At 48.6% G+C, this 26955-nt stretch overlaps 1 protein-coding gene across 8 annotated transcripts in view; it reads left to right on the plus strand.

Annotated features, from left to right (window-relative positions):
- The first annotated feature begins 3316 nt into the window (after positions 1-3316).
- Positions 3317-26955, plus strand: part of FYCO1 (FYVE and coiled-coil domain autophagy adaptor 1) — a 79991-nt gene continuing 56352 nt past the window's right edge. For 5 of the 8 annotated variants that reach the window (XM_044933869.2, XM_044933872.2, XM_044933873.2 and 2 more), the window contains exons 1-6: positions 3317-3469; positions 13656-13798; positions 17397-17503; positions 19226-19351; positions 22429-22535; positions 25787-25930. In XM_044933869.2, the coding sequence (XP_044789804.2) occupies positions 13744-13798; positions 17397-17503; positions 19226-19351; positions 22429-22535; positions 25787-25930 (539 nt within the window). In that variant the 5' untranslated portion in view covers positions 3317-3469; positions 13656-13743. Of the gene's footprint in view, positions 3470-5449; positions 7197-7832; positions 7983-12802; positions 13145-13655; positions 13799-17396; positions 17504-19225; positions 19352-22428; positions 22536-25786; positions 25931-26955 lie in introns of those variants that run through there. The other 3 variants (XM_044933871.2, XM_025272659.3, XM_044933870.2) reach the window with 3 other exon arrangements.

The raw sequence follows: 26955 nt of genomic DNA on the forward strand, positions 1-26955 counted from the left end.
AATCCCCATGGACTGAGGAGCCTGGCAGGCTACAGTCCACAGGATCGCAGAGTTGGATATGACATAGCAACTAAACAACAGTATAGCCCTCACCTAGAGCTTAGAGAGTTTATACAGCATTTCCCCTGAAGTTCCTGCTCCAGTTTCAATGATCTCTTTGCCCCTGGGCAGCCAGTCTTGAAGGAGTTTGACCTGACTGGGGAAGAGTGAGGGTCTAGTTTTTAGAATTAGGCCTGTAGCATCTGTTGGGGAGGGCTGGCTGGTGCAGCTGTTAAACAACAAAACTCCCATGGACTTGCTAATCAATTGGTGTGGCTATCACTCACCATGAAAGAAAGGAAGAGCAGAGGAAGGAGACAGATAGCTATGGGGGCAGAGCTAAGCCTATGAGCTGGTCAGGCTCATCATTCCGCACTCCTTCAAGCTGATGTTATTAAAACTGTATTCAAATTCTGTTCAGAGGGCGGACTGAGCCCAGGGAGCAGAAGGGCAGAGGACTCCATCACCCACCTACTTTGCTAAATCAGAGCTGGTTTTGAGCCCACTCTTCTTAGAAGGCAGGTTTGGGGATCTTGCATCACCGCTGAGCACGGCCTTTGAGAACCTCACTCCATGGTTCCTCAGCCCATCCCATTCCTTCATATCCCAAGATACTTCTCTGAGTCAACACATACAGCCATATCCCTGGGAGCACTTCATCAGTACAATTATGTTTGTCTCTGCATTTCTAGTGATGTTTTAGGCCCTCCAGTAGTCTCGGGTAATCTTTAATCCAGAGTCTTCTCCTAATCTAGCTCCTAGAGAATACAAAGGAAGAGGCACAGGGAGAGAGAGAGAAATGAATGGGAAGATGGAGGGGCACCCATTCTACCAGAAAGGGACCCTGGGTTGGACTGCTGAAGGAAGCAGCCTGCAAGCCGCAACCCAGCGACCACACTCCATGTTCGTTGGCCACACTTTTCATGGACGACAAGCTCCTCTTTTCCCCTCCCTCTACCACTGAAACCACTATTGAACCTGAGCTGGGCCACTATGGGCCTGTCCCTTCTTATCCAGTCAAAAAAGAGATGCCCTGGACCCAGGGCTGCAGACCTCCTGCCATTCCTGGAGCATTAAAAACCCACAACAGCTCCAAGGGAAGAAACTCCTCACAGCATTTCCACCTCCACCCTCTCTCGGACAAAATCAGCAAGAGAGAAACCATGCTGATCTCTAAATAGGAACATGCCTCCAAGCCCAGGGCAGCCCCGGACCTCAGATGACTCCAGGTGACCCCAGCCAGAGTGGAGATTCCTTGAGGGCCCAAACCCCATTGTGCATATCTAGAACCTCCCTCAGTGCCCAGCAGTGTTTATGGTTGGTTAAGTGGATAGGAGATCATCTTTTTAGCTTTTTTCCACTTTTGTTTCTTCTGCCTACACTTGCTTACATTACATCTTCCACTCAACAACAGGCACCAGCCAATGGGCTTCCCATGAACTCTTCTCTTGGGCTCACCAGCCCAGACAGTGCCTGGTTTGTTCAACGCATGGCTTTCATTTGTGAAACCTGCCTGTAACAGAACAAATATGAATTACTCTTAAAAATCATCTCATAAAATATAGAAACCATCACTGTATCATGTATGCAAATAAAAGATTAGCATGTACTGACTTACCTTGGGCTGTTTATGTTCTCCTCATTTCTACCCAAGATGATTATTTAAGATTCTTTTATTATGTATTTACTTGTCTGTGCTGGATCTTAGTTGTAGCCCTCAGGGTCTTCAATCTTCATTGCAGCAATCAGAATCGTTAGTTACAGCACACAAACTCTTAGTGTGGTATGTGGGATCTAGTTCCCCGGCCAGAGATCGAACCTGGGCCCCCTGCATTGGGAGCATGGATTTATAGTCACTGATCACCAGGGAAATACCATTATTTAAGATTTTTAAAAGCTCTCTGTTTATGAGGGATCTGGGTTAGGTTCTTGGGTGAATGGAGTGATACAGAAGGAGGACTAGAGATAAAGCATGGAACAAGCTCTGTATGGGTCAGGATGGTAGGAAATTGGCTCCGCTCAGGCCTTAGGTGACATTGCCCAGGAGGCCAAATTTGTTTTGAATGCTCCTAGCCTCAGTTTTCTGTCCCTCCCTATCTCTCCCCTGGCCTAGCACTTGAGTTTTCCATCTTCAGTGTGTCTCAGGACCCACTGTGCCTGAACAGGGACCTAGCAGAGGTCAACCCTCCAATCAGAAGGAATGCTGGGAATTTCAGGCATCCTGAAAACTTGGTAGGATATATTTGACAGATTTGGAGGGACGTTTGGTACAGGGAAGAAAGTTATCCTAAATCCTCACCAAGTTATTCTAAGCACAGTCCCCTCTTCACCTTGGGGTCATCCCCGATCTTAGGTGTGGGGTTATTGCAAACCGTCCCCCCCATGCGACCCCCTCCACAGAAGAGTGTGGCTGGAAGGACCAAAGGATGACAAAGGTGGCCTGGCTCCTTGACTTTATCATTTTCAGAAAATTAGCCTTGAGCATCAGAGAGAACACATGGACAACAGATGGGCAGGTGGAACTGGGAGGTTGCAGGGATTAGAGAAGAGGGTGGCTAAATCCTGTGGGGTAGAAAAGTGTTTCAAGAGAAAATGGTGAGAACGGGCCAAGAGAAAAGGATGGTACTGCCAGGGCCAAGGAATGGAGGACAGTCACAGACTGAAGTACTCCACGTACTGTTGCTCTCCTCTCTTGTGCCCAGTCATTACTAATGAATGCATTTTGTTCTATTGAGTGTAGACTCAGAGTGCTTCACAACTTACCAATAGAAAATATACCATGAATAGAAATTGGGCGGAGAGCATGGAGAAGTTGGGGGAGGTAGTTCATTAACAGTTTTTGAGCACTGCTTTTAAGCAGGTCCCTGTGTTAAGTACCAAAGGGGATGAAAAGACAGACCATTAGGCCCAGCAATATATAATGATTTTTATTTAGCCCAATAAATTTTTTAAAAGTTATCATTTCAACATGGAATCAATATAAAAGTGTTTGTGAGCTATTTTACACTTTTTTGGAACTCAGGTGTATTTTGTACTTAACAGCACATGTACAGTTCAGCTCTAGTCACAATTCAAGTTCTTAAAAGCCACATACGGACAGCACTGCCTGCAGGATCCCAGGCATATGCTTATAGACCGGCATGCCCCCAGAGATTACAAGAGTTAATTTAAGGCCGGCTGCCCCCATAAGACCTGTGTGAGTAGTAAACAGCAACTCTGCGGGGCATGCTGGGAGTTGTAGTTTGCGCTCGTCTGCCCATGGAATCCAATGGGAGTTGTAGACAGCGGCCCTGTGGAGCACGCCGGGAGTTGTAGTCCGCGCCTGTCTGCGGAGGGGTCAGCGTATCATGGCCGCCTACGCTGAGCTCTCGTACTCTTCCGCTTGGCCGCAGAAAGTTTCGGTTCTGTCACGCCTTGGACCCACGAGCGAGTAAGTGCTGCCGAGGGCCGGCCAGACTCAGGGGGCACCTCTAGCTGCTGTCTCCGGAGCGGAGACCTTCCCTCCGGGCGCGACTTGTCACCTGTTGCCCTTAACGTCCCTTCCCATCCCGAGTCTTCCACAGACCCTGTCGGAGCCCCGAACCCTTGCCCAGCGGGCTTAGGAAGCACCTCGGGCTGATGGATCTGACGCTAGAACCCAGACCTCCTCTGATCATCAATTAGAAAGACAGACACCCTCCGCCCCCTCCAAGCGCCAGTTCCAAGACTCCCCTCGGCCGTGGGGTCGCCAAGGAGGCCACCATGTGTGGTCCCTAAACGAGTCTTGGAGTCTGTAAGCACAGGACAGGTCCCGAGTTTCTGCTTGCCTCGTCAAAGAGGCCGCTGACCTTAAGAAGCGTACTTCCTGCCTCAGCTGGGCGGGGACAGCCCACCCCTTAACTTTGCAAGACTCCAAAACTTAACTTTTGCCGCGGTCCCTCCTCCCGTCGGTCAGCGGACAGTTTATTGATCCTGGGCCATCCCAGGCCACGGCCTAGTCTGTTGACCCTCAGCGGCTTGTGTTCCGGTGCAGAGTTTCCAGATAACCCCTAGGTGATTGTTCCAGAAACACCTGTGGATTTATGAGTAGTGGGGTGGCTGCTCCGGACTCAGGCTAGAGTCCATGTGGTTAAAAACCTAGGTGGGAAGGCTGGGTTTTATTTTTGTGAGAAAAGCGTGTGTGGTTGGCACTTGGACCACGTGGCTCTCAGTGCATTTGTATCCTCCGATGCCCTTTGTCACTCTTCTCAGTTCCATCCGCTGTCCCGTCCGCAAAAAAAAAAAAAGGAGCGCTGCCTGCGCTGGCCACAGCCTCTCTGCTTCTGTACTTGTCTTACCACAGCAGTTTCCTTCCCAAACTGAGAAATGGGTCAGGGGCTCTTTGAGGGCAGAGGATCAGGCCTTAATCTGCTCGCTGCTCTCCTGCCACTTCCAGCCTTATGGTCGCCTCTGCACAAGCTTAACTGTGCCATCTGCCTAATGCGGGCTGCTGGGTATTGTAGGGGGTTGAGGGAAGAGCGGTCACGCTGAGATTTTCTGCTTTCAGTGGCTCCTGCCCTCTGAAGTGGGCCCATACCGAGTAAGTTCCACTTGAGCCTCCCTCCCATGAGAGTTACGCTCACAAGCTGTTGAATGTCTCTACCCGTTATCAGCCTACTACTGTTGTTACCCTGGAAATCCGAGGTAATTGTCTCAGTGATGGGACGTGGTCTTCTTTGATTCAAAGAATCTGAAAAGGCTTTAGGACAAATATTTTCTGCTTCTGTTAAAAGTGTTCTTTGTGTGATGCTTCATTTAGTTTTTATTTTCTTTTCAGTCACTTTATTAGGAAAATAAACATACAGAATCATTGAAAAAATTGTGCAGTGAATGTCCACTCACCTGTTTGAGTCTACAATTAATATTTTACTCTGATTATTGTTGTGTTGGTTTAGAGTCAGTCCTCTAGTTGCTCTTCGGAGGGTCTTTGCTCCTTTGCCTGCTGGTTTGGGGATACCAGATGGGTTCAGGAGCCACACTTTTAACCTGGTCCTTTGGGAATGAGATGGACCCCGCAGATGTGTGTTATGAGAGGAACCACCCAAAACAGTACAAGATCAGAGCAGCTGGTGATTTTGTCCCGTGTTGATCACTGAGGCTGTGGGCTGCTACCTCTAGAACATGCAGTAGGCACTCAAGAAATGGCAGGCCCCCTGTTCCCTTTAGGGGAGAGGCTTGGATAATGGGTAACCTGTGTTTTCAGGTGATTCCAAGGGCAACTTTGGTGACTCAAAACCAGAGTGTCTTCAATCCTGAGGCAGAGGCAGCGTACTGTCCAGCTGTGGTGCTGTGGTGAGAGTCACTGATGGAGCTCAGGCTGGAGCCGCACTCACTAGAGCAGGCCCAGGCAGCAGAGCAGGTAGGATTCATTAACCAGAAGCCTCCTGTGAGCACAGATGGAGTTTGGCCTTGTCAGCATCTGCTCATCTACTGATCTGCTCATCTGCTGAATGTTACTGTGTTGCTCAAAAGATAAACAGTATTTCCCATTTGTGATCTTAATGCCAGGTTTCTGTTTTTGTTTGTTTCTAAAGCTCTTGGTTTAATAGCATCTGTTTGAATAACTAAAGAAATCAATAGGGTGAGTTTTGAACTGTTTCCATGGTTTTGTGTTTATCCTGCTGTTTTTGGAGGTGTCACGATACTCTCTCCTTAAGAGCTTCAGCCTCCACGCACATGGGCTCCCTGACTTTCAGAAAATCAAGATGACAGAGCCGTGCTGCGTTGGGTAGAAGATGGTTTTCCCCTCTTCCTCACTTTGGAGTCAGTTCTCCTGTTAAGGTTTTAGTGGCTCCCAATGGTCCTTCCTGTTGACACATGTCTCTGTGGCATTTGAAAGAACCCAGGTGCCTGTTTCTAGTTGGGCCAGATCCTCTGCAGGGATGAGGATGTGGGTGTCAGTGTGTTTCCGAGGACAGACTTAAGCAGAATCTGTGGTCGTGTGGCTGGTTCCAGGGCCCAAGGGCAGGTACTGGAGTACTACAGCCTTGGCCTGGGGCAGAAAGCCAGGTTAGGGGAACCCTTGGAATCCAAAGGAAAAACTGAAGGGAAAAAGCATTCCAAGCAAGACATTGGTCTGCAGAGGGATAGGCCAAGAGGAGAATCCGTGTGAGAGGGGCAGGGTGGGCTGGAAGCTAAATCAGAGGTGGTGGCTTCATGCGGAGCTGGAAGGAACTGTAGCCCCACGTACCTTTTCCAGGGCATCTGCAGCCTGGGTCAAGAGCAGGGCTTAGAAGCCTCAACCAAAGGTAGCCACTGAGAATGTCTGTTCTTCTCCTTGCCCATCTTCTCTGTGGAGGAAGGTAAAGGGTAACACCTCTCTACACTGCACATGAAAACACACCCACACACACACGTACACACACACACACACACACGCACGTAGGAAGAGGTCAGAAAACTTCCCGAAAACAGATAAGCTAAAATTGCCTCAAAATAGTTTGAACCGAATGTACCATGGGTTTCCCACAGTCGTGGCATGATCTTTACTGCATGATTTGGTGCACAATAGGGAAAGGACATTTCACAAGGTGAACCCGATCCTGCCTTCCTAGTAGGGTTCTGGATGTTTCCTCTGGGATTTCCAGTGGCCAGACATTAGCCTTGCACCCCCAAATATGGATGTATGGCTCCTTCCTGAGCAACTGCCCACCTTCCTAAAAAAGACTGCTTTCTCCAAGCCCAGAAGCAGCACCTCACACCCCCAAGTCCCTCTTGACCCTGTTCTGGATCAGCCAACTAGAATTGGGGCCAGTTTTGTTCCAGGAGGAGTGACCAAGAAATCTGAAATTGTTGGTGGGAGGGAGGGGGCCAAGAAAGGGTGCAAGAAGTGATGGCCAAGGCTCAAGTCTTCATTTCCTTTAAGAAAAAAGAGATGACTATGAGGAATGAGTGTTTGGGCTAGATGACCCAGGCCCGCGGTTAGTCAGTGCTTCAACTGTAGGTCTTCAGACATAATTGAGTCACCTAATGAGGCTTTGTTCTCGTGTGTTGAAGCATCAGCCTCTGAACTGGCCTCTGACAGTCTCTCCAGCACTCTCCTAGGCACTGTCTTGAAGCCCCGGAGAGGGCAACTTGCCTGCCCACTGACTGCTTCAGCGCTGACTGACCCCAAGACCTCCAGGCCTTCACAGCCGCAGGTACCAGCCAAATGCCCCCCTTCCCATAGGTGGCAACTGGATAGATGCTGTTGGGTGTGCTGAAGCCAGTCAAGGCAATGGACTCTTCAGAAAGAGTTTTCTGCTTTTGACTGATCCGAACTGTCCTTGTTCACATTCTTTCCTGGTCAGGGTGGAACTGACAACTGGTATGCTCCACCTTGTCCAGGAGTCGGGGAGGAGCCCGCCATATGGTGCCCTGTCTGGGTCACATCTTAGCTGTTGTGTTGGGAGCAAGCAGAACAAATCTGGCAGGCCGGGCGAGGTTGTCTCCTGTGCCCACACCTTCTTCTTCCTTTCTCATCCGTCTTTCCCAACATGGCTACTCAGATGGCTGTTGTCGACTGAAACAATATATATACACAACGTGAGAGTTATGAGTTAAGTTTTACCTGGGGCAAAATAAGAAGTTTAGTCTGGGAGACAGCGTCTCAGGTAGCTCTGAGGAAGTGCTCCACAGAGGTAGCGGCTAAGGTCAGTACTAGACATGATTTTAGTGGAAGGGGGTGCATGCAGTTGAGCACGCATCTTGGCAAAGGCTTGCAGCCAGTCGTGAGCAGCAGATGTCACTGTGAACAACCTCGTCTTTTTCACTGTGAACAACCTCGTCTTTTCTAGATATGAGAAGATGTAAGATTTGGGCTCGTAAAATCTCCTCCTGAAAATATCTGTTGATACCTATCTGCAGGCCTGGTCTGCTGGTTTCCCAGAGTACAGAGCGCCTCATTCCTGATCTCCATCCTGAACTCCAGTCAGAGTGTGTTGAAGGTCAGTTACTGCAGTGGCTAGAGTGACTTAATCCTTGTAGAGGCAGATGGCAAGTGCCCATTTCCAGTTGGCATGGTGTTGTTCCTGCCAGAGTCAGCTTCTGAGCAACATTAGGAGTATTAGTCATTTGTACCATAGCGTGAAGAAGTTTATATGAGTCAGCGTCTTTGTATCTTAATTTGAGGTTGAACTGCTGTCTCTGTTGTTTAAGGCATTAGGGCAACTGGGCAGACGTGGGAGGACGAGGAAGGTCCTTCACCTCTAGAATAATACCTCGGTTGTGACTTGGAAGCCAGTCAGTAGTCCCAGGTAATAAATAAGAATTTTTAAAAATGTGTTTAGTCCCTTTTTGTCTTTATCAGAAGATTGGATGCTTTCAGACATTCTGGATAAGCTTCAACATAATTTTGTGTTGCTGGCAAGAGACTTCACTGTTCCCTCAAATTTTATAAAATAAATTTCTTTGGTATTTGAAAGAGCTTGCCAGAAACTAGTGAAGGAGGTGTTTACAATGTCATCCACAAGGACACTGGGTTCCTGGAGGTGATGTGCTCTGTGGGGGCCTTGCAAGGTGCTGGAGCCCTGGAGCCCATGGCGTGGACCGAGCAATCTCTGAGTGTCTCCCGAGTTAGGCGAGCAGTTTGCAGTGGGTTGTAGAGGTCAGGACCATGCTGGTTCATGCCAGAAGTCTGGGATCCCCATAATATAGTAGGAAACACATATTTGGTCTCTGTCCCTGGTTCCTGGCACAGAACTTCTAATACTGTTGGAATTTCCTGTGTAATAGGAGTGTCCTTTGTTATTCAAAACAAAACCCTTTCAACCACACAGGCAGTTTATGCTAGTAAGGTTGACTCTTCCTGGGCCCCTATAGGTGGTGTCTTGGTAAGGGCTGGTTGCTAGAGGACTTTTCAGCCCCATCCTTAGACCCCCCTTCAGAAAGGCTGAAGTTAATCACCAGTAGCCAGTGATTTCATCAGTCATATATTAAGTAATGAAATGCTCAAAATTTTCCAAGCGAGGCTTCAACAGTATGTGAACCGAGAACTTCCAGGTGTTCAAGCTAGATTTAGAAAAGGCAGAGGAACCAGAGAGCAAATTGCTAACATCCATTGGATCATAGAAAAAGCAAGAGAGTTCCAGAAAAACATCTACTTCTGCTTTATTGACTACACCAAAGCCTTTGACTGTGTGGATCACAACAAACTGGAAAATTCTTCAAGAGATGAGAATACTAGACCAGCTTACCTGCCTCCTGAGAAATCTGTATGCAGTTCAGAAAGCAACAGTTAGAACTGGACATGGAACAACAGACTGGTTTCAAATCAGGAAAGGGGTACGTCAAGGCTGTATATTGTCACCCTGCTTATTTAACTTCTATGCAGAGTACATCATGTGAAATGCCAGGCTGGATGAAGCACAAGCTGGAATTGAGATTGCCGGGAGAAATACCAATAACCTCAGGTATGCAGATGACACCACCCTTATGGCAGAAAGTGAAGAGGAACTGAAGAGCCTCTTGATGAAAGTGAAAGGGGAAAGTGAAAAAGCTGGCTTAAAACCCAACATTCAAAAAACAAAGACCATGGCATCTGGTCCCAGCACTTCATGGCAAATAGATGGGGAAACAGTGACAGAGTTTATTTTCCGGGCTCCAAAATCACTGCAGATGGTGACCACAGCCATGAAATTAGAAGATGCTTGCTCCTTGGAAGAAAAGTTATGACCAACCTAGACAGCATATTAAAAAGCAGAGACATTACTTTGTTGACAAAGGTCCATCTAGTCATGGAATAGATCCACGGTTTTTCCAGTAGTCATGTATGGATGTGAGAGTTGGACCGTAAAGAAAGCTGAGCACTGAAGAACTGATGCTTTTGAACCATGGTGTTGGAGAAGACTCCTGAGAGTCCCTTGATCTGCAAGCAGATCAAACCAGTCAATCCTAAAGGAAATCAGTGGTAAATATTCATTGGGAGGACTGATGCTGAAGCTGAAGCTTCAATACTTTGGCCACCTGATGTGAAGAACTGACTCATTGGAAAAGACCTTGATGCTGGGAAAGATTAAAGGTGGGAGGAGAAGGGGACAACAGAGGGTGGTCAGAAGTACAGGTAGTGACAGGTACTGGGACTTGTGACTGGTGTCTGAAGCCCGGGCAGTCTTGTGGACTGAACCCTTAACCTGTGGGGTCTGCACTGACTCCAGAGTTAGAATTAGAGTTAGTTAGAGTTAGAATTGAATTGAGGGACTTCCCTGGTGGTCCAGTGATTAGGACTCCGAGCTTTCAGTGCTGAAGGCCTGCATTTGATCCCTGGTCAGGGAACTAAGATCCCATAAGCCATGTGGCATGGACAAAAAGAAAACCAGTTGAATTGAATTGCAGGGCACCCAGTGGTGATAACTAGATATTGGTATGGGGGAAAAGCCACACATTTGGTGTCAGAAGTGTTAGGCGTAAAAACAGCTCATCGCTAAGCCAAAGGGCAAGCTCGTCTAGAGATACGAGGAAATAGAGTGGAGGGGGACTGCCCCCATTCTGTCTTTTGAAGTTCTGTAATAACCTCAGGATCAGGAAATGGGAGGCCAGAATACTGAGAGTCATTCTTTCAAATCCATGAAGCTAGCATTCCTATGGAGAACATTGGCTTCCTGAAACCCTGGGAGGTGTGACCCACAGCCATGTGGGGAAGCCTGCTGTGACCTATAGACCCAGGGCTTTTACCTTGGTGGTGACGCAGGCTCTTGTAATCAGTGCTTGGGCACAGCTCACCCCATGACCTGGGAGCCTGGCCTTGGCAGAGGGGGCAGCGCCAGGGTTCAGGCAGAGAAGGCCTCCTGGGCTCGGGCTGACACTTGCAGCTTCACCAAAGCACCAGGAGGTCCAGAAGGAGCATGTTTCTGTCTGTTCAGGCTCATCCTGCCAAGATGCCAGTTTGGTTTACAGATACTGTTACCCTTGTGCCAAGCTCCAAAGAGGGCTGGTTTCTAGGAAATCGAGGTTGGTTGTATGGTTCGTGCGGTATCCCAGCCAGAGCCTGGATGAGGTGACTCAGAGTGTGTGGTTGTCAGGACTTCCTTTCCAGGTTCCGCCCTCCCCCTCCTGTTTGGGTCTCCCCCTAGCTCTCAGTATGCACACAGACCCAGTGGACTCTCCAGGTCATCATCTTTCAAGGTTATTTCCCCCCGAAGCTACAAGGCTCTCTGTTGACCATAATCGAATAAGAGGCATGCAGGTACAGACGTGGCCTCGACACCTGTCACGCCCTTTCCTCCTCAGGTCTCTTCGATGACCTCCTGTTCATTTTTTAGGCCTTGCCCAACCCAGTCGCCATCGCAGAGTGTCCACCACACTTGCCCTTCCCCACGTGGAATGAACGTTCCCTTCCTCGGGTCCCATTGCATCTTGTTAAATTCATCCCAGTGCTGCTCTTTGTTTTGTTGAGATAAAATGCACAGTAAGTGAGGTCTGACACATACGTTTGTCAAATGTACACAGTCACGTAGCCACCACCATAATCAAGACAGAACAGAATTGGTCCCCAGATTTCTGCATGTTCTCCTGTAGTCAGACCCTCCCTTTCCCGTCCATCCTCGGCAGCCTAGGTCTGATTTCTCCCCAGAGCTTCCCCTTTGTAAGAATAGCACGCACGTGGAATTGTAAAGTAGATGGCTTTTCAGTCTGGCTTCTTTCACTTGGCAAACATCATGTGTTGTGTGTATCGCTGGTTCATTCCTTCCCCTGAGTGTTCATAACTTTTCGATCATATCTCTGCGTGGACCTCTTCTGCCTTATCTGCATATCTGAACGCTTTCCTGTCTGTCTTGTGGGCACACAGCTGAGCTCCTCCAGGGCTGGACGGTGCCTGCGTGCCCTGAAACCGCAGACTGAACTGGGCAGGGCGGTGCTGGGCAGCTGCGTGTTGACAGTGGTGGTCCTTGACCGGCTCCTCCTTGCTGGGAGGAGCCAAGTGTCTCAGGCAGCAGGGCCGCTGCGCAAGTCTGACCCGTCCTGAGCTGCTGCTCTCTAGGGCCCTGGCTGGTCCCTGCTTGGGCTTTGTGTTCAGCAGGGACCCAGAGAGCCGCCCAGGGAAGGGCAGGCTGGCTTCCGATAAACCAGCCTGCCCTCACTTTGATGGTGGGATGCCAGCACGTTTACTGGGGACTTTGGCAGAGTCTGTGGATCCCGTGGCCCTCCGGGTCTCTGTGTCTGAAATTCCTGGGGGTGTGGTGCTGGCGTGTGCCTGTCTAGTTCCTCTAGGCAGGAGAAGCCCTCTTTGGGCCTTGTTTTCCCTGAGTCACAGCCACGCCGGCTTGTGAGTTAAAAATAGGCCTCGGGACATCTGCGCCATGACAGCCCCTCCCTGGGCCCCAGGCTGACCTGGAATGCTTTTGTAAATATTTGGGAACTTGCAGTTCTCAACCGCTTTTCCTCCTGCCTAGTCTCCTGGGCCAGCTCAAGTTTGAAGCACTCAGGCTGGCGGCACATGTGGAGGCCCTGGGGCTCGGAGCCGCTCCCAGAAGCCAGTGGAAGTGGGAGCGTTTGCTGTAGGGACAGTGGCTGGGGGTAGAGCTAAAGGGGTTGAGTCCAGACTGAGCAGGGTTCCCCTCCCTGCCGGCCCGGCCGTAGACGAGTTACACAGCTTCTCTGCACCCAGGTTTTCCCTTGCACGTTGTCTGCCCCTCCCCCGGCCCCAGGGTACTGCCGAGGGTTAAAATGACTGAGTGTGTAAAGCACCTCACAGGCCCAGTGCACAGGTGGCTACTCTGGCCACCTCTCGTCTTGCCAGCCGATTTTGCCAGCAAACATTACACCTTTGCATCAGCCATCGAAGGCAAGGATTAGAGGTTCTGAAAGGAGGATTCGGTGGCGTCCACACCTCCTTCCGATGCTGCTCGGATTTCCTCCTCTGTTTTGGTCTCCTGCCACCACTGTGTCTTTACATCACTTCAGCAGCTGCCCAAGTGGCACTGGTAACTCGGGACTCACCAGCCGAGAGAGGACTGTAGCCATGCTTAAAATAGACACGTCCCGTGGCTCTGCAGGCCCCCGGTAGCCCGTGGTGTCTACCCTCCCCGGCTGAGCCGGACTCTGGGCGGCTGGAGGCCACAGACCTCCCCAAGAGGCAAGCCAGGCTCTCCTTGGTCCAGAAGCCCTGAGGGTATGTGTCCTCAGCCTCTCCCTCCATGGCTGCTGCTGGCCAGAGGTTACCAACCATTCCTCCGAAAGCAGCCTGGGAGGGTGTGGGGCCGGGCACGGAGGAGACAGAGCTGGAATGGCCGCACCTTAGGCCTAGCTGCAGTGAGTTGGGGGCTGGACTAGTTCTGGCCTTGGTGTAGCGGGGTGAGGGGAGCCGCTGGGAGGTTTTTAAAGGTGGAAAGTCAGGCAGGCCTGCCTAAGAGGGCAGCCTGGGAGGGGAGCTCGGAAAGAATAGATGGCTGTATTTAGTTGATCTCGTTTCTTCTGAAGCCCCAGACCAGGTCATTGTGCCTGAATGTAAGTGTCTCAGAGAATGTAAGTGTTTCAGAGCAAGGCTCTCGCAGAAGGGTTCAGCCCTTCCCATTCAGAGGAGACGCCCAGACGGGGTGACGTTGCTCCCGGAGCAGCGTCCCTCTCCTGCTGACTTTAAGTCTGTCTGTGACCCCTTCCTCCACGGCCTCCTCCCCCTGCAGGTGCCACCATGGAGTCTGACTGCTGCTGAGCGGCCCCGGGCAGGAAGCGCGCAGCCAGGAAAAGTGGCCCCAGACGGTCACGGTCACCATGGCGTCCACCAGCGCGGAGAGCCAGCTGCAGAGAATCATCCGCGATTTACAAGGTACGGCTTAGCGCTGAGGGAGCTGTGGTTGTGCTTTCCTGGGGCCAGCTGAGTTTCAGCCCTGTGATCTCTGTTTACACCGACGGTAATCGGAGCCCTCGGCACACATCACTGAAATATTTGGGGCTCAGATGTCCACCCCGTGTGAGGCTGGAGGAACTTGCCTGGCCCTCGTCTCAGACACTGTACAGGCAATGTGTAGAGAAAATCAGATACCCGTTTTTGTGTCTGACTGTAGTGTGTGTGTGTGTGTGTGTATACACACACCACTGGGCAATGCTGGAGCTGGCTCCTCTGTGAAGGAGGATTCACCCGCCCTCTGAGTAGGAAGACGACATACCTGCCTTTCTTGTTTTGCTCTTCCACCTGGTCCCGGGTGAACTCACTCCAGTTGGGCCTGCTGCCTCCCAGCCTTTCCTGAGCTTGGTGTTGCCCAGCGAGAGAGACTGGCTCGTGGGCCTTGGCTGCACAGAGGGAGAGTGGGCAGGGGTGCCTGCGAGGAGAGCAGGCTTGGAGAAGTGGGCTGTATTCTCTACTGACTGCGGAGTCCAGGGCCCAAGGCCACCTTTTGGTGCCGTCCCGAGGATCAGAGTTTTAGCAAGTTTTCCATCCCTCATGGATCACCAGGGCAGATCTTGTGAGCCTCTCTGGAGCACCAGCGCATGTGCTGTGCCCCCTTCTTCCACGTCACGGGGGCCCTGGTGACACTCCTAATAAACTCAAGGCCCAGGTCCCTTACTGCTCAGACCTGTGATGACCAACTGCAGTCGCTCCAGGCCAGCGGAGGCCGCAGGAGTGTTCATTGTGAGGTCAAAACTGGATGAGATAAAAATCACTTTCTCAGGCTTCTCTCCTATTTATGTAGAGCTTTGGGCCTCTACTAGCTGATGATTACGTGGCGTTTCACTGTGCCAGGCACGAGTCTCATAGATAATAACTCACTGGGTCCTCACGTTTGGTCCTGTGAGGCAGGAACCATTTCATTCCCATTTTGCAGATGTAGAAACAGACCCAGAGAGGCTAAGTGACTTGCTTAAGGTCACACATCCCGTCAGATAGAGCCTAGGTTTGCACACACAGCTGGTGCCATGGGCTGCGCTCTTAACCACACCAGTCTACATCCAGCTGCAATGTGAGATGCCTCTTTTCTTTTTAAATCTACACACACATATGCACACACACACATATGCGCGCACACACACAGAAGGTACAGTGACAGTCCCTGCAAATCCGAGTTTGCCCTGGTCTTCAGAGCCTTCTCCACAGAGTGGACCGTCTTCTCTGTGTTTCAGTCTCGGTTCTCTAGGATGGACTCTGGGACCTGGGTCCTGATTGGAGGGAAGAGAGAGGAAGGGAGGAGCCCGTGGCAGAGCTCGTGAGCCTGGGAAGAGGACAGGCAGCTGCTTTTGTTCAGTTGCCCTTCTCCACCCCGAGAGCTGTCCTTGTCTGTCATCCCCCACGTCCCAGGTCATCTCAGTGTCCAGTACACAGTGCTAAGAGCACCTCAGTGGGAAGTTTCAAAAGGCATCACACTTTGTCAAGACCCTTTCCTTTCATCTGTTGGTAACGGGCAGAGTTTAGAGCAGGAAATTTCATATTCCATATCCAAGGCTTCTTTCTGCATTTCAGGAGTTCCCACGTCAGATTGTGAGCTTTGCCCCTGCCTGAGGGTGGAGGAGGAAGGCTCTGTGTCCTTCCCAGTCCCTGGCCCCTGGCCCTTGGAGCCCCCACGGCAAATGCTTCTCATCGGGCACACTGGACATTGGTCATATGTTGTGAGACTCAGTCCCAAAGAACCTGTCTTTGCTGTTGGCTCCCTTTGCCTGAGGGGTCAGAGTTGGTTAACTTTTAACAGCTCAGGCCCAGCTTCAGTCCTTGGCACATCTGCTTTCTAACAGCTCCTTTTCTTTCAAGAATTGTCAGTGAAGGCAGTTTTGTCTTGCATATCTCAAACCATCTCAGCTGAGGATGTTTTTCTCAGGGTCTAAACCAGACCCAACTTCTGACAGTCCGTCTGTTCCACAGAAGAGCTGTGAGTGTCAGAGGGATTTCTCCTCTTTTTCTGCATTAGTAAGTAAATCGTCTTAGAAGTTAAGAGAGGACCTCTGGGGTCAGAACCAGGATTCTCTTGAGAGAACGAGGGTTCTTGTTCCAGCTCTGCCATTTGCCACCCTTAATCTTTGACCAAGTGCTCTGACCTCTCTGTGAGCTCCTTGTCTGTGAAGTGGGGATGAAAATGCCGACCTTTGTCAATTCTATTTTGTACCATTTTTTTTTTCACATTTTAACAGCTATGAAATTGGGCTCATCTTAAAATCAATTGCATCTTCAGTTCAGTTCAGTTCAGTCACTCAGTCATGTCCAACTCTTTGCGACCCCATGAATTGCAGCACGCCAGGCCTCCCTGTCCATCACCAACTCCCGGAGTTCACTCAGACTCAGGTCCATCGAGTCGGTGATGCCATCCAGCCATCTTATCCTCTGTCGTCCCCTTTTCCTCCTGCCCCCAATTCCTCCCAGCATCAGAGTCTTTTCCGAGCTTCGCATGAGATGGCCAAAGTATTGGAGTTTCAGCTTTAGCATCATTCCTTCCAAAGAACACCCAGGGCTGATCTCTTTTAGAATGGACTGGTTGGATCTCCTTGCAGTCCAAGGGACTCTCAGGAGTCTTCTCCAACAGCACAGTTCAAAAGCATCAATTCTTCGGCGCTCAGCTTTCTTCACAGTCCAACTCTCACATCCATACATGACCACAGGAAAAACCAACCTTTGTTGGCAAAGTAATGTCTCTGCTTTTGAATATACTATCTATGTTGGTCATAACTTTTCTTCCAAGGAGCAAGTGTCTTAATTTCACGGCTGCAGTCACCATCTGCAGTGATTTTGGAGCCCCAAAAAATAAAGTCTGACACTGTTTCCGCTGTTTCCCCATCTATTTCCCATGAAGTGATGGGACCAGATGCCATGATCTTCGTTTTCTGAATGTTGAGTTTTAAGCCAACTTTTTCACTCTCCTCTTTCACTTTCATCAAGAGGATCTTAGATTTGTTGAAATAAAGCAATTCCTGCCTCGCAGTTCTCTGTTGAATAAGGAAGACACACAGAGGTCTGGCCCCTAAGCGGCACTCAGTTGGCAGAAGCAGATGGTGGTGTCGCTCTTGCCATTGTCGTCATGACCACTGTTCGCACATTCTGGGTCCTCAGGAAGCCTGGATCTACCTGTACTGAGCAGTGGGGTTATGGTGAGGAACAAGAAACATGGTGGGGTAGAGGATAAAGCCCTCAGGAAGTCTGTGTTAGGGACTGCTGTAGGATTCGTCCATGCAGCGGGCGTTTTGTCCAAATACTGCTTGCAAATTATGAGGCCTTCTTGGTGGGCTTCCAGGGCCAGCCGAGAAAGGTGCCGAGTCAGCAGGCTCTCAGGACAACCTCGTGCCTTCTGACCCGGAGTTCCAGCCCATGGGTGTTTACACAGCACACACATGTGCACAGTGCTTTGCCATCGTGGACCACTTGCTCCTGCTTCCCCGGGTCATCCTGCTGCTCTCTCTGAGGCCAGACTCCATCTGGTTACATGTTCCTGTTTGTTGTCTTAAAGATGCTGTGACAGAACTAAGCAGAGAATCTAAGGAAGCAGGGGAACCCATCACAGATGACAGCACCAACTTGCATAAGTTTTCTTATAAACTTGAGTACCTCCTCCAAGTAAGTGACTCCCGTCGTGTGTTGCTTTCTGCTCTGTTGTCTCTTGTCTCCCTCTTGGCTGCCTCATCAATACACAGGATGCAGCTCCGAAAGCTTAGTGGAGCTGTTGAGCCCTCCTGGTTAGACTGAAGGTCAGAGCTATCCCCAGCCTCCAAGTGTGATCATCTGGTGAATCAGATTGTTGTCCCTCAGGATGGTGTTGGGAACTGAGAGCATTCTTCAGAGATTTTGGCTTCCCTGGTAGCTCAGCTGGTAAGGAATCCACCTGCAATGCAGGAAATACCGGTTCGATTCCTGAGTCAGGGAGATCCCCTGCAGAAGGGGACAGTTACCCACTCCAGTATTCTTGCCTGGAGAAGTCCATGGACAGAGGAGCCTGGCAGGCTGCAGTCCATGGAGTCACAAAGAGTCGGACACGACTGAGTGACTATCGCTTCACTTCAGAGATGTACGTCCTTTTAATGCAGGTCACAAGGTCTCTGTATAGCAGAGATCTTCACTTTGAGGCAATCCCATACCCCTTTGGCATCCCAGTGAAAGCTATGGAATCTCTCCCCAAACATAGTTATATGTACCTGGTCACATATTTTCCAGGAGGCTGTGGGCCCTCTGAAGACTATCCAGAAGTCCCCATTTTAGAGCCTTGCTCCTCAAAGTGTGGTCATAGACCAGAAACATCTGCATTACCTGGGAGCAAGGCAGAAGTGCCCTCTTGGTTCCCACCTTGACCTGCTGAATCAGGACCTCTGAGGGCAGCCCAGGAAGCTTTCTTTTAACACATCGACTGTATAACCGAGCTTTTATCTGCTCGGCTCAAGAAACACGGATCTAGAGAACCTGCAGATGTGGAAAAATATAGGCAACTACAATAGGTAGGAAGGAAATGGACCAATACAATAACAAAACTTATCTCAGGGTGATGGTGTTAGGCATTATAATTTTTTCTTTTCTATTTTAGTTTATTTTATCCAGACCTCCTAACAATGTATGCACATGTTTTATAATCAGAAAAAATGCCATAGAACGTTAGGTTATAGGAGGATACCCTCCATCATTTGAACACCGTAAGTTTGCATCATCACCTCCCACCAGAGCGAGTGGCGTGAGAGCCCACTGGAGGACGTGTCGCAGTGTCTTGAAGTCTCACCTTTCACGTGCCTTTTCAACTGCTTCTATTGTTTTACACTGTGGAAGTATTAATGGGCTTTTTTTTTTCCCTGAATTCACCTATTTTGGTTTGGGTTTTGAAATGACTCATGGCTGACATTTATTTGGACTTATTCTATGTATATTAAAACAGTACTGAAACTTGAGTTGCGTAACTGGGGTAAGATGTCACTAACGCATTTCCCTATGTCGAGGCACTGTTAATAACTCTTCATGTTGCCCTGGAACTTTTCTCTTGCATTTCTTTTCCGTGTGTTAATAGCATCTTTGGAGGCTTCCATCCAGCTGTATGCACAGAGGTCACTTTGGGGGCCTGTTATTCCTGAATCTCCCTGGTCATATGACCTTGAGCTAGTTGCTTAACCTCTCCTAGTCTGTTTCCTCACCTATAAACTGGGGACTAAAACACCCTCATTCATCAGTAAGTAAAAATAATGCCAATAAAGAGCCTCACTCAGTGCCAGGCAACTAAGCACCTGTTGTTATTACCCATCATTAAATGGTGGGATAAACAGCAGTGTGTGTGAACGTCCTCTCTCTCCTTTCTCTGCCCAGTTCGATCAGAAAGAGAAGGCCACCCTCCTGGGCAACAAGAAGGACTACTGGGACTACTTCTGTGCCTGCCTGGCCAAGGTGAAGGGTGCAAACGATGGGATCCGATTCGTCAAGTCCATCTCAGAGGTGAGTGAAACAACCAGCGATCTCACCTCTTCCCCTTTCCGGCTTAAGCCTCTCACAGAAGCCTGCCGGGTGAGCGTTTACTATGCCGAAGAGCGGCTGAGTCCAGCCTGTGTGTGAGACCCCAGCCCACACGTCACTCACAGGGTGGGCTGTTCACATTGCAGTCTGCTCGTGGTACCCCCAAAGAGATGGACAGCACAGGACACCTTCACCTTTTTTTTGAAGAATTGGTTTCTTAAAGAAAATCTTTACAGTTTGCTAGGCTACTTTCTCTACGCCCAGAAAACTTGGATTTGAGATGAAGAGAGTGTAGTGGGATCTTGAGAGACATTTCTTAAAATGCCAGCAATAAGCAGCTTCCCACATTAAGTTCTAAACCCCCCAAGAGCAGAATGCCATTGCTTTGCTGTTTTACAAAACTCCAGATCAATAACAACACACATTCTCTGTCTCATCAGTCTAGTCCATTTGTTAGTGAATGACTTTGCACGTTAGGGAATCCACCTAGATTTGAGACAGGAGGTTTATACATTTCATCTTTCTTTTCTGTATCTCGTCAGTAAGTCTAAGGTCCCTTTAAAATCAGAGCACATGCTCCTAGGCTGGCCTCCCACAAAGGCCACAGGGTCATGTGCTCTGGGAAGGACTCCCCAGCTGTAACACCTGGAGCTGGGTAGGTTTCCTCTTATAGAGAATGACAGCGTTAGACATGCGGACCCTGAGGGCTGGGCATCTTCCACCAGCTGTACCTTCCGACAGCTGAGAAAATGAGGGAAGATCCTGGCTCAGAGGAATTGGTTTAATGTCCACATGTACAGACAGGTCTTGTGAGATCGTGCCTGGTGGGACACTCGGGTACATGATGAAGTGTTGTATTGCTTCTCTATGTAGTGCAGTGAGTTTTGATTAGATGCTAACAAAACTTAAGGAATTGAATGATGAAAGTGGACCCGTGATCTCAAAAAGTTCTTAAAAAAAGGCTATGCAGTATCTTCATTTGATATACAAAGGAACTATTGTTGTTCCCTTCCCCAAAGGATGTTTAAAAAGACCTTTTAACATAACTCCTTTCACACATATAATGGATTCAGTTAATAGGCCTGACTTAAAATGTAGCCTCAAGTGTTTGCCTTTAAAATATTAAATGTTCTAAGTGCTGTTACTATGGCCATTTTATTAATTAGGACAGGCCCTTTCCTTGGGAGCTTATTGACACAAGCTGTTATGTGGAGTTTTTTTTTTTTTAGATTCAGCGGGACCTGGGTGTGGATGTGTGTACGTGTGATCGATACGCTTCACTTCACGATGCCTTGCTCAGCTGTTCTCAGCTGCCTGGGTCCCTGGTTGTCACCGCTAAGCACTTTGTTCTCACCTCACTCATAAGTGGAAAAGCATTTGGATGTGGGGATGTCATCTGTCAGGATCCACTCCCTGTGCACATGCCATGGTGGATTTTACAAAACCAGTGGGTCAGGCTGCTGCTACCACCTTCATTTCCAAACCCTCTGGCTGTACCCCAAACCCACAAAACTCACATGGAGAAATGTCCTACAGACTCTGACAGAAATGTCTTATGAGGTTTCACACCTTCTCATTTTTTAAAATTACCTCATGTTGTGGTATCATTTCCTCAAGTCAGCGATGAGAAGGCATGGAGCCCTGAGCTTAAAGGTGCTGGGAACTGAGATGTTTATAACATCGTGAGCATGCTGGTGCTGGAGGCCATACCTCATGTTTCCTGTCTCAGCCCAGCGCCGTGGTTAGCTTCTTAATAGGATGGAGGGTTGTTGTCATTGTTCAGTCACTAAGTCCTGTCCGACTCTTTGCGACCTCACGGGCTGCAGCACACAGGCTTCCCTGTTCTTCACCATCTCCTGGAGCTTGCTCAAACTCATGTCCATTGAGTCAGTGATGCCATCCAACTATCTCATCCTCTGTCATCCCCTTCTCTTGCCCTCAGTCTTTCCCAGCATCAGGGTCTTTCCCAGTGAGTTGGCTCTTCACATCAGGTGGCCAAAGTGTTGGAGTTTCATCTTCAGCATCAGTCTTTCCAGTGAATATTTAGGGTTGATTTCCTTTAGGATTGACTGGTTGGACCTCCTTACTGTCCAAGGAATGCTTAAGAGTGAAGTGTTAGGACCATCTTTTGGTTAGACCACTGCCACCCTTCCCCAAGCCGCCAAGGTAAACACTTCTGACCTTTGAAGAGATGAGAGGGAATAAGTCTTGGCTTACCCTGGTCAGAGCCAGTGGCTGACAGAGCAGGCGCATGTGGTAAGTTGGCAGGTTTTGAGCTCCTGCCTATTATCCTGAGCGTCTGAGGCTGGATCATCAGGAGCATGAACCCTGATTTGCATACTGATCTCAAGTGTCTTGCTAGGGCCGGGCTCTCTGACCAGTTTGCCCCACCTCTATCACAACAAGCCAGAAACCTCTTTAGAAGCCATGTTTTGTCACTGTGGCGAGAGGTTGTGAAGGCAGGCCTGTACCTGGACCCTCTATCCACCTCAGGGTTATTTGCACCCCCTCCCGCTTCCACATGGGCTCCAGCCAAGCCCCCTTGCCTTTTCTGCTGCCTCTCTTCTCCCAGCACTTCAAAACCCAGCCCAGACATGTGCTAAACAGAGACCATCTCTCGCTCCTCAAGGGTACTTCTATGAGGAGCCCTCCATTTATCTCCGGCTTGTTTTCTAAAGATTCCAGATTAAACCAGACCATTTTCATCTCTGACTCTAAACCCAGGGATTCTGAGGGAGCAGAGGAGGAAGAATGACCTTCCAGTAGATCCACAGTAGATGCTTGAGCCTCTCATGACTGTGTCTTCTATGGCACGTTTGTTGGAGTCCACAGATTATTCTCAGATGGAGGCCTGCAAGACGTCCACACACTTGAGGCCTTTTTCTCTGAAGCGACGTTCTCAAATGTTTTGTGTTCTTTGAGGGACTTGAGTGAAGCTTATGTGTAGGGAGAACTGGGTGGCATTTTCCGCCCTGTTTCTGTTTTCGCCAGGCATCCTTGGAGGCTTGTTTGGAATTAGGCTAACAGCTCTTGGTTTCTATTTTATCTACTTTTTCCAGCTCCGAACATCTCTTGGAAAAGGAAGAGCATTTATTCGCTACTCCTTGGTACACCAGAGGTTAGCCGACACTTTACAGCAGTGCTTCATGAACACCAAAGTGACCAGGTAAGTGCGTGGCAGTTCTGGCTTTACCCCGCGTGATTCAGAGGTGACCTGAAGGCCCCTCATGAGCAGTGCGGGCACTAGTTACAGTGGACAGAGAAAGACAAATACCGTATGTCTCTCATGTGGAATCTGAACAACAGTATGAATGAACGTATTTATGAAACTGTTGAAACAGGCTCACAGACACGGAAAACAAACTTCTGGGGGAGAGGTAAGTTGAGAGTATGGGATTAACACATACACAGTACTATATATAAAGTAAACAACAAAGATTTACTGTATGGTACAGGGAACTATATTCAGTATCTTGTAATAAGCTATAATGGAAAAGAATTTTTAAAATATAGACAGGTACATATATTGTTGTTGTTCAGTCGCTAAGTTATGTCCAACTCTTTGCGACCCCATGGACTAAAGCACGCCATGTTTCCCTGTCCTTCACCATCTCCTGGAGCTTGCTCAAACTCATGTCTATTGAGTTGGTGATGCCATCCAGCCATCTCATCCTCTGTTGCCCCTTTCTCCTTTAGCCTTCAGTCTTTTCCAGCATCAGGGTCTTTTCCAGTAGCTCGGCTCTTTGTATCAGGTAGCCAAAGTATTGGAGTTTCAACTTCAGCATCAGTCCTTCCAATGAATATTCAGTGTTGATTTCCTTTAGGATTGACTGGTTTGATCTCGTTGCAATCCAAGGGAGTCTCAAGAATCTTCTCCAGCATCACAGTTTGAAAGCATCAATCCTTTGGCACTCAGCCTTCTTTATGGTTCAACTCTCCCATCTGCACCTGACTGTTGGAAAAACCATAGCTTTGACTAGACAGACCTTTGTTGTCTATGTCTCTGCTAATTTTAATATGCTGTCTAGGTTTGTCATAACTTGTCTTCCAAGGAGCAAACGTCTTTTAACTTCATGTACATATATGTGTGTAACCAAATCACTTTACTGTACTCGTGAAACTAGCATAGTACTTGTAAATCAACTATCAAAGAAAATTATGATGCTGTTTATAATACACAAAGTGGAAACCGTCAATGTCCAATGATAGAGGGCTGTAAAATTACAGCAAATTAGTTTAAATGGCATAGCATGACATCATTTAAAATTCTAATAAGGAAGTCTATATAGCTGCTGCTAAGTCCGTGTCCGACTCTGTGCTACCCCAGAGACAGCAGCCCACCAGGCTCCCCCATCCCTGGGATTCTCCAGGCAAGAACACTGGAGTGGGTGGCCATTTCCTTCTCCAATGCAAGAAAGTGAAAAGTGAAAGTGAAGTCGCTCAGTCGTGTCCAACTCTTCGCAACCCCATGGACTACAGCCCACCAGGCTCCTGCGTCCATGGGATTTTCCAGGCAAGAAGTACTGGAGAGGGGTGCCATTGCCTTCTCCGGTCTATATAGCAACAGTGAAAATAACAATGTAACGATCAAGGGAAAAGAATGCAAATCTTATTTATTCTAATGACAACAATGAAGAAATTGCAAAAAACATATAAAAGGATTAGAAAGTATATGAGAACATGACATGATAAATAAAAGGTAGGAATATGTCATTTTTTTCTTTTTAAATTATTTTTTTTGCAGTGAACATTTTTTTTGAACACTTTTCACCAGGCATTAAAGTGTATGAGGCTTCTGAAACAAGTTCAGTTCAGTTCAGTCGCTCAGTCATGTCCGACTGTTCACAACCCCATGAATCACAGCACGCCAGGCCTCCCTGTCCATCACCAACTCCCGGAGTTCACTCAGACTTACGTCCATCGAGTCAGTGATGCCATCCAGCCATCTCATCCTCTGTCGTCCCGTTCTCCTCCTGCCCCCAACCCCTCCCAGCATCAGAGTCTTTTAAGGAGCCCTCAAACAAATGTGATAAACTAAAAGATGATAATAGCAATAATGCCAGCTGCAGTGGCAGTGCCTGTCTGTGCCACGTCCTGGCACAAGCAGAGGCCTCCATCTGTCATCCTCTCCTCCCCTTCCTGACCACAGTCCTTGGCGCACACGGAGCAGGAAGCCCTGAACTGTCACAGGTGAGGAGACAGAGGCCTAGAGAGGTCAGATGCCTCTGTCTGGGCCCCACTGATGCTCAGGTGGGAAGCAGAAACTGGGGTTCAGGTCTTAGAACTCTAATGCCAGGTGCTTTCACCTGGTAGATGGCATGTCCTTGGTGCTGGCAGACATGCCTCTCCGCAGAACCACCTGTGGAATTTTTAACACCAGCAAGCCTGGGGCCTCACCAGAGACACTGAGTCAGTGCCAGCCCCGTTGGTCTGGGCTCCCTGGAGCTTGTGACAGCAACCAGATGGGGGGCCTTCGGGCCCCTCGTGCCCCTTCCACCCCCTCAGCAGGGGGAGGAGGACAGGACGGAGAGCAGGACTGAGCACGTGGAGCTGGGAGAGGATGTCAGATTAGGAGCCTGTTAGCTGAACCTCTGTGGCTGGCCCGACTGCCCTGTCCACCTCTGCCGCCCTTCTACCTCTAGAGCTTCTTCCAGTTAATCAAAGAGATACTTCTGAATAAAAGAAAAACTATTGGGGGGAAGTATTTTGTTTCATTTTGTGTCACCTTTAAGATTGGTGTAAATGCGTATTTCTCTTGTAAGTGCTAAGCTTTGTGAATTCATGTGCGTTGAAACCTTGGCACGTTGGATTTGAAGGTGGTTGTGGGGTTAGTCACAGCTGCCATAAACCCACTTACAGTGTCTCCCAGTTCTCAGAGCTCAGCCACGTGGCTCCTTAAACTCATCAGTGTTGTCTCTTTCATTCTTACCGTTTCACATGAAGTAAAACAGCCACCACCTCAAAGTGGAGATATTTTGTTCTTTGACTTTTTTAATACATGTCTGGACAGAAATTAGCAGCGAGTTCAGTGTCCTGTATTGCATTCTCCAGAAGGGATAGAAGACAAGATGTTCTTATGGAAAGGAAGTGTTCTTTCCTTTACAACTGCCCTTTCCTGGACGGTAATTCAAATTTAAGGTTTCTCACATTCTTTGGGGGAATAGATAAGATATAAATAATAAACAAATAAGCATCTAGTTCATTTCAGTAATTCCTTGAAGAAGAGTGAGTTTAAGAGTTACATACTTCAGTGGTGAAAATCACATTGGGATGTGTATCTTTCTGTCTGTCTTTAATTAATTTAGTACCCTGAGTTGCAAGTTGATGAGGCAAAGCCGTGCTAGGAGGATGACTAAATGTACTCTTCCATTATCTTTATTGTTCCTGTACTTGACCCCTTTCCATATTTTTCTGCAGTGACTGGTACTATGCAAGGAGCCCCTTTCTGAAGCCAAAGCTGAGCTCTGACATCGTGGGCCAACTCTACGAGCTGACTGACGTCCAATTTGACCTGGCATCGAGGGGCTATGACCTGGATGCTGCCTGGCCAACGTTTGCCAGGTACTTTGAAGAATTAACTGCTTGGTTGAAAAGAGGGGAAAGAGGTGTTTGATTTTGAAGCTTGCCATCAGTCCGCTCAAAGCAGTTTTGCTAATGCAGTAAATGACCTTATGCTTGCTCCTTTTACAGACTTGGTTGCATCATGACTAGCGATAACATCTGAAGGCTCCAGCCTTAAACTTAACCTAGTTGGTTAGGTGGTATGAGTCAGTGGAGATGCATATGCAAAACACAGGGTTTTCAGATGTGTTAAGGAACTCAGTGTGGGAGCGAAGTGGAAGCAAGTGGGCTTTTCCCAGTTGTGTTCTCCTAGATACAGTTATTATCATGGACGCCAGTGAGAGGGATAGAAAGCTCATCACATAAGGGTTGTTGGAAAGTTTGCTTTGCTGTGTTTTCTTTTCCTACACCAGTACAGCGCCCACACAACTGCATTCACACAATACCCATTTCAGGAGTGAGGTGCTGAGGAAACAGGCACAGAGAGTGGAGGGACTTGCCCAGTGCCACACAGCTGGCAAGAACAGGGCCAGGGCACCAGACTTGAGTTCAACTCAAGCCCAGCACTCTTCATTTTTTTTTTTTGCTTTCTGTAAAAAAGGTGTGTTTTGTTTTTAATTCCAATTTTTTGAATTTCTTATTAGGGACTTCTTTCTGTGGAGGAAAAAGTACTGACTATAATGGAACCCATATGCCAACTACTGGGGCTTAAGAGCCAACATTTTTGCCATATTTACTTCACACGTCCTTTTTAGAATGGTTCAATTTTAAAATCATTTCAGAATTACAGAAAAGTTGTAAAAACAGTACGCAGTGCTCATCTGTCCTTCACCTCAGTTCTCTAGCTATCAGTGTTGTATTACAACTGTTTTTATCATTCTCTTTTCTTTTGACATTTTTTGGCTGCACCTCATGGTTTGGGGATTCTTAGTTCCCCAACCAGGGGTTGAACCTGCGCCTTTGCAGCAGAAGCATGGAGTCTTAACCACTAGACTGTCAGGGAATTCCGTATCACTTTTTCGCCT

The sequence above is a fragment of the Bubalus bubalis genome, chromosome 21 (assembly GCF_019923935.1).
Source record: "Bubalus bubalis isolate 160015118507 breed Murrah chromosome 21, NDDB_SH_1, whole genome shotgun sequence".
NCBI classification, from domain to species: Eukaryota; Metazoa; Chordata; class Mammalia; order Artiodactyla; family Bovidae; genus Bubalus; species Bubalus bubalis.